The 7,661-nt window shown below is 36.8% G+C and overlaps 1 protein-coding gene across 1 annotated transcript; it reads left to right on the top strand.

Moving 5' to 3' along the window:
- The first annotated feature begins 5,587 nt into the window (after positions 1-5,587).
- Positions 5,588-7,308, top strand: LOC113752018. Its single transcript, XM_027296160.1, has 2 exons — positions 5,588-6,752; positions 6,848-7,308. The coding sequence occupies exons 1-2, from the start codon at positions 5,588-5,590 to the stop codon at positions 7,306-7,308; spliced, it is 1,626 nt and encodes a 541-aa protein (XP_027151961.1).
- The last annotated feature ends 353 nt before the right edge of the window (positions 7,309-7,661 follow it).

Consider the following 7,661-nt stretch of genomic DNA (forward strand, 5'->3'; position numbering starts at 1 on the left):
CGAAAATAATTCATTTGACCAACCAAACCTCAATATTTTTCAATGAAATTTTATACACCATCTATACAACATATAAACATCATATAAAAGCCATTAAACCCTCAAAATTCTACAAAAATAGGTACGTTCAAAGCAGGGGCAGAATCAGAACTTTTGCATTCTTGCACTCCTTGAAGTTTCTACTAGTTATGCACCATTAATCTACCATTTTGAGCACTAAACCAACATTAAATCCATCACCAAGCATGAGATCAGCCCCCAAGATAAAGGTGGGAGTTCATAGAGCCCACCCATTTCATTTTACACCATAAACAAGCTAACCAACGGCATAAATGAACTTAATTAGGTAAGATAACCTCCAAATGACAAGTTTCTAAGGTTGGATCATCACTCACTTGGTTGGAGGTTCAAGAGCAGAATTTCGGTCACTCTTTGCTCCAGAAAATCATGGCTTTTCAGCTCCCTTTTGCAGCTTAAGATGATCTTCTAGTGTAGAGCTAAGTGTGGTTAAATTTTGATAGGATTTGGTGATGGTTTGATGATGATTTTTTGTGAAGGAAAATTTGGAAGAACTTGGTGTTCTTGTTGAGCTCAATGGCCGGCCAAATGAGGGGTGAGGAGAGAGAAATTTTGATCAAATTTAGCTTCCTAAGGAAGCTTCATTTGTGTGGCCCATGTTGATGCAAAAGTCAACTCTACTACCGTGCGCACTCGCGCGCGTTTCGTGCTCGATTCCTCTCGCGTTTGTTTCACTAGTGCACTAACCCTCTAATGCACTTATGTTCATATAAATATTATTCACTCTTAATTATCCCAAAATAAGGGTCTAAAGTCCCTCAATTAAAATCACGCGTTTGACAACGCGTATCTCCAATTTAAGCGCGATAACACGAAACTTCCGAGAAATTCTTACAATGATAATACTAATAACTATCACTTGAGTATTTACACATTAAATTATCTAATTTAGGTCAATTTTATAAATTTTTAATATTCCAAGCCTATTGTACTCTCAATCGGGTAAAAATTCCAAGCACTATTCACTGTTCTCACTAAACGCGCTCCCGAAAATTAATTCTTGAAACAAGTCACTTTAAAAATATAACGAAGCTATATTTCCACGTAATTAGGTTCAATAGGTCTAAAATAATACTCGGAATAAATGAACAAGTAAATAATTAAATAAGTTCAAAATAGGGTTTTAATAAGAGTTTTACGAGTCCTCACATGAGTCGAGTATTAACTCCTCAAATTTTCAATAAATTTGTATCCATGCGTCTTTTGGAAAACTATCCATGCGTGAGTAGTATATGCTCACTTAGAACTTATTCAATTTTAATTCTCGATTAACTTTTCTTAATCTGCTATTGTCCGTTCTTAATTTCTCCAAGATAATCATACTCTCGAATATAATATCACCTTGAAACACTCGTGTTCATTATTTCTCACTTAAACAATCCTCAAAAAATTGAAGTTGTTAACGGGACGTTTTAAAAGCATAATGAAGACATTATTCCATACGAATGGATTTAAAATGGTCGTAATAAATTATTTGGAGAAAACAGGTGGATAAATACTTAATTAAACCATTAATATTCGATAAAAATAAGAAATTTTTTGGGTCCTCACAGACTAAATGTCCAATTTTTCTTTCAACAACTCCATTCTGTTGTGGAGTGTGAGGACAAGAGAACTAATGAAGAATACCGGATTTAGTCATAAAGGTATCAAAAGGAGTGAACAAATATTCTTTCGCATTATCACTGCGAAGTATACATACAGGCACGCCAAATTGAGTCTTTATTTCTGTAACAAACGCACAAAAAATGAAATATAGTTCTTAATGATCTTTCATTAAATATAACCATGTAACTCAGAAAAATCATCAACAAAGATTACAAAATATTTAAAACCTAACTTTGAAGTGACTCGACTAGAACCCCAAACATCAGAATGAACTAACAAAAAGGGTTCTGAAACCCGTTTATTGACCCTAGGGGCAAAAGAAACACGATGATGCTTTCCTAATTGACAAGACTCACATTCTAATGAAGACAACTGACTCAAGGTAGGGACCAACTTCTTCAAATTTTGTAGAAACCGATTACCCAAACGACAGTGAATTTCAAGAGGAGAAACAATAGCAGGGAAAGCAATCGGACCATTAGAGTTGAGAAAATAAAGACCATTATGCTCATGTCCTCCACCAATCGTCCTCTTTGTCTTCAAATTCTGAATGACAACAGAATCAGGAGAAAAAATAACTGAACACTGTAGAGATTTAGTAAGCTTACTAACGGACATTAGATTAAAAGGCAAACTGGGAACGTAAAGAACAGAAGGCAGCGAAAGAGATGAGTTAATTTCTACAGTGCCTAGTCCTTTAACTTTAGTTGTAGATCCATCAGCTAAAATAACATGAGAGAAGGAAGTAGACTCTTGAAAATTAGAAAAATTTCTAGAGGTACCTGACATATGATCAGTAGCTCCGGAATCAATGATCCATGAGTAAAAATTAGATGATATGGAGAGACAAGCCATAGCATTACTTTTTTGTGCTAAAGAAGTAGAGGGAAGAGATGCGTGATTTGCAGTTTGGTACTGCAGAAATTTGACATAATCTTCCTCAAATATGGTAACAGTCTTCTGGGACCCTTGTGCTAAAGAACTTGATTCAGTTTGGTCAGTGATAACCGTATTAACAAACCGAGGTGGTTTTCCATTTAAATCCCAACAAGTATCACGAGTGTGATTCTTTAAACCACAATGATTGCACTCACGGGTGCCTCGACCTCCACGACCCCCACGACCTCCTCTATTTCTTCTTCCACGAGAGCCACGTCCAAAATTAAGTTGCTCTGTCCGATTGTTGTTAGCAATTAAAGTAGATTTGTCATTAATTAGAGCACCGTCACCCTGTGCATTGTCCTTAGATGCAGAACGTAAGACCCGAGCATATGCCTCTGTAAAGGATGGTAATTGTTCACCTGCTAAAATTTGAGATTTGATTGGTTCAAATTCTGGTTTGAGACCTGCCAGGAATTTGAGCACAAGCATTTGTTCTCTTTGCCTCTGCATAACCGTGATATCACTTGAGAGAGGCATTACAGCATTTAATTCTTCTGAAACTCGCTTAAGATCAGCAAAGTATTCAATTACTGTCTTGTTATCTTGTTGCGACTGAAAATACTCCAAAGAAATATCATACATCCGTGAGAGATTACTGCAATATAATAACCGGACATAATCCCAAACTTCTTTTGTTGTCTCACAATGAGAACACATGTAAGTAATTCGTGGCTCCATAGAATTCCATATTGCTCCAAGAATTTGGACATCCTCTTAAATCCACCTTAGTTTCTTGCTGTCCTCCGTAGGAGAGTCATCTGTGAGATAACGTTGCTTTCCTAAGCCTGTCAGATAAATCTTAATAGCTTTTGACCACTATTGATAATTGGTATCATTCAACTTTCAATTCACTACAACAAAAATGACCTTTCCTGACATGTCTATAAGGACATTTGCTGGTTTCTGCCATTATAGTAAACATATCATGACACTTATTAATAAATTCAATAATATGTACTATAATTTTTTTATTTTATCATGATATACAAATAATAATGTGCCTTTAGACTACCTATGATGACACTCTGGAAAGTGTGAGATGAACCAAAAAAAAAAGAAGAAAAAACACAGAAAACGACATCGTTTTATTTTGGCTCCAAAACACTTGCTGAAGTACTGTGAAGTTTTCATTTTGCCGGCAAAAGGACTTGGTGAAAATTTTCTTCTTCTCATCTCTCTCACCTCTCAGCATACAAGCATTCTCGGCCAGTCCAGAATGTTGGTAGCAATCGAAGCTATCTCCGCAAACAACCATCTTCATCTTTTCTAACCTCAACTTTAAATCCCTCGGCTAAGACATCTGGAAGGGCAGGCAGGAAGTAAAAGCTGAAGAACGGAGCTCTACATTGGGAAAGCGGGAAGATACTTCAGGCGCGCATATCTTGTTCCAAAATTGAAGTGGTAAACACAATGAAGCTGTTGCCCATAACCTGTTCGATAAAATGTCAATTCCCCCCTGTTTTTCATTTTTTTCTGTGAATCTCTTTTAATGTTAATATATGAAACATAGTTGTAAAACTGTATTGTATTTTTTAGTCTTTTTTCTTTTTTTTCTTCCCCTATCCATTTTCTTGTTGAACTTCCACCCCTCCCAGTTCAGGATGACATAGCATTCATGATCTGCACTCGTGCAGTACATCCACCTGGTATCTAACTAAACACTCATGAATCTCAGTAGCCTTTGCCTGCCAAATCTTGTTCTTGTACTAAAATGGGACATCATATGTACTAATGGCAGCTGCCGGCTTACCTCTGTTGTTCATTGATGCTCCTAAACTGCATCGCCTCAACTTTTGGTACGCTTTGTTCCCTGGGGCTGCTGCATGCATTCTCTTATGTTTAATTGTAAGTTTCTTTCTTCCTATCATCCAAATGATTTTCTTTTCTGTGGTGTTCAAAGTGCATTAACGGTTTCTCTTAGCAGCCAATGTGCATTGCATATAGAAATCGATAGCTCCATTTTGCTACAAATAGCTTGAGCTTCTGCATTCCAGTAATGGCATAGCTCTGTTTCTTCCTGCTTCTCTCTTTACCTCCAGTAATGTTCATTGATGTTACCTGAAGGATAATTTCAAATTTTGATACGGGAAAGTCCTCAATCCAGAAGTCCTAAAAATTTTGCACTCCACTCAATAATCAAGAGGAAGAGCTGGGCAAAGTTTTCATGACTTCTATTTCTTGTATGTAGTCAGCTGATTAGGGAATGAATCAACAATGAGGAGAATGTTTAATTTCCTTTTCTGCTCCCACAGTTGACTTGATTTTTATGATTATGTGCATGAAATTGTACTCCTGGGACCAAAAAAAAATTATGAGTATAAAATAAAAAGCTAGATAGATTCTCTTCTTTCTTTCACATTTCACTACACACCAGAGATGTATCTATACTTTGATGGAAATTTAGTAAGATTCTTGAATTTCACCTTTAGTCTTCATGCTCATGTGTTTGTTTAACCTTTGACATTTCAGATTGAAGTTAGGAGTTTTGCGAAGACGCGAGTGCAGGAGTTGGTACGAAGGGCTTTGTTCTGGTATTAGGTAAATAAAATTTCTATCCGCTTGCTTGCAAATTCTGTTTTTACAGATTGTTGAGAAATTTTGCATTTTGTTGATTTCCTTTATTTGCTGGGCTGCTTTATTTAGTAGACTGTAAATTCTTGAACTTGAAATTAGGGACTTGTAAGCCATGGCCTGAGTTTAAAAAATCAGGGCGCTTCTTATTCTCAATGATTTTATGGGATTTGTCTAGTTTTCTAAGTACTAATGTGTAGTTGTTGTTTGCATGCTCTTGGAAGCTTGTTGGAGGATATTTATTTATATTCAAAGTATGGATAAAAGATGGATGGATTTTCCAAGAACAAGTGAAAAGTACGAGACAGGACTTCAAATGTTTCTAAACTTTGCATTTTCTAGATCAAGTTGTGACGGAAAGATTTTGTGTCCTTGCAAAGATTGCGGCATGGGTGTTTGTGTGACAAAAATGGAAGCATATGATCATTTGAAAGTGGTAGGATTTATCAAGGGTTATAATAATTGGATAGCACATGGAGAACTTTCAAACTACAATGAAGCCACATCTAATTCTGAAAATACATCAATTGGGGTTTCAAATGGGACTAATGACATGCAAGACTTGGTCCATGATGTATTTGGGATACCACATGGAACAAATGAATTGAATAGAGAAGGGGACATTCCTGTTTCAGAGGCTGAAAAATTTTACAAATTGATTGATGATTCTCAACAGGATTTGTACAGTGGTTGCAAAAATTTCTCGAAATTGTCTTTCATTATTCGTTTGCTTCACCTAAAATGCCTGGGTAAGATGAGTAACAAGATTTTTAATATGCTTGTTGAGCTGTTGAGAGAAGCATTTCCAGAGGCCATGACTAATTTGCCGTCTTCTTACTATAAGGCTGAGAAATTGATGAATACATTGGGGTTGGGTTATGAAAAGATCGATGCATGTCCTAATGATTGTTCTCTTTATTGGGGTAGTGCTGAGAAAAGGACTTCATGCGAAACATGTAACGAGCTTAGGTGGGTTGCTTCAGAAAATGATCCAACTGGGGAAAAAAGGAAAATTCCTCAAAAAGTGTTGTGGCATTTTCCCTTAAAACCTAGATTACAAAGACTATTTATGTCTTCTAAAATTGCATCTCAAATGAGATGGCATGAGGAAAAACGTACAAAAGATGGTTGTATGAGACATCCAGCTGATTCTCCAGCTTGGCAAACTTTTGACCATCTACATCCAGAATTTGCTAAGGATTGTCGAAATGTTAGATTGGGGTTGGCATCTGACGGGTTTAATCCATTCAACAACATGAGTTCTACACACAGTACTTGGCCTGTAGTTTTAATACCATATAACTTACCTCCGTGGATGTGTATGAAGCAACCGTACTTCATGTTGTCCTTGTTAATACCCGGACCATCCTCTCCTGGGAATAATATTGATGTTTATCTACAGCCTCTAGTTAAAGAATTGACCGAATTGTGGGATTTTGGCATTCAAACTTATGATGCATCCCAAAAAGAAAATTTTCAATTGCATGCAGCTCTGTTGTGGACCATTAGTGATTTCCCTGGATATGCAATGTTATCTGGCTGGAGCACTAAAGGTGAATATGCTTGTCCTGTTTGTCACAAGTTCACTCATGCACGACGGTTGACTCATAGTTTCAAATATTGCTATATGGTCATCGGAGATTCTTAGATAGTAAGCATAAATTTAGAAAGCAAGCCCAATTCTTTGATGGCACCGAAGAACATGGAAAGCGACCACCATTGCAAACCGGGGATATGATTGTGAGTGAATTGGGAGACTTGCAAATTAAATTTGGAAAACTTGTGAAAGGTAATCCGAAGCTGCCTTTCAATTGGAAAAAGAGGAGTATTTTCTTTGACTTGCCATATTGGAAAGATAATGTCTTAAGACACAATCTTGACTTCATGCACATTGAGAAGAATGTTTGTGAAAATATTTGGGGGACATTGCTGGATATTGAGGATAAAGCAAAGGACCATTATAATTCCCGCCGTGATTTGAGAGAAATGGGAATAAGAAAAGAGCTGCATCCCATTGAGACAGAACCTGGAAAGGTGTACTTACCTCCATCTTCCTTTGCAATGGATAAAAAACAGAAAACTATGTTTTGCAATGTGCTAAAAAAGTGAAAGTTCCAGATGGTTATGCAGCTAATGTCTCAAGATGCGTTCGAGTAAAATCACCAAGAATTTCAGGGCTTAAAAGTCATGATAATCATATCCTAATGCAGCAATTGATGCCTATAGCTTTGAAAAAGACTTTGCCAAAATCAGTGCGCTATCCTTTGATTCGATTGAGTAGATACTTCAGGCAGCTTTGTTCTAAAGTTATTTGTCCTCAAGATGTGGTTCGTTTGGAAAGTGAAATTGCCGTCATACTCTGCGATCTTGAGAAATGCTTCCCACCAACCTTCTTCGATGTCATGGTGCATTTAGTTGTTCATTTGGCAACTGAAGTGAAATTAGGTGGGCCGGTGTATTAT

Source organism: Coffea eugenioides, chromosome 11, assembly GCF_003713205.1.
Source record: "Coffea eugenioides isolate CCC68of chromosome 11, Ceug_1.0, whole genome shotgun sequence".
Classification (NCBI taxonomy): Eukaryota; Viridiplantae; Streptophyta; class Magnoliopsida; order Gentianales; family Rubiaceae; genus Coffea; species Coffea eugenioides.

What these genes read in the sequence shown, in the direction of transcription:
- LOC113752018 (XM_027296160.1), top strand. Translation starts at nt 5,588, where the DNA reads ATGGGTGTTTGTGTGACAAAAATGGAAGCATATGATCATTTGAAAGTG. An exon ending in ATCTGGCTGGAGCACTAAAG is followed by an intron (nt 6,753 to 6,847) that starts GTGAATATGCTT and finishes GGAGATTCTTAG; the next exon opens with ATAGTAAGCATAAATTTAGA.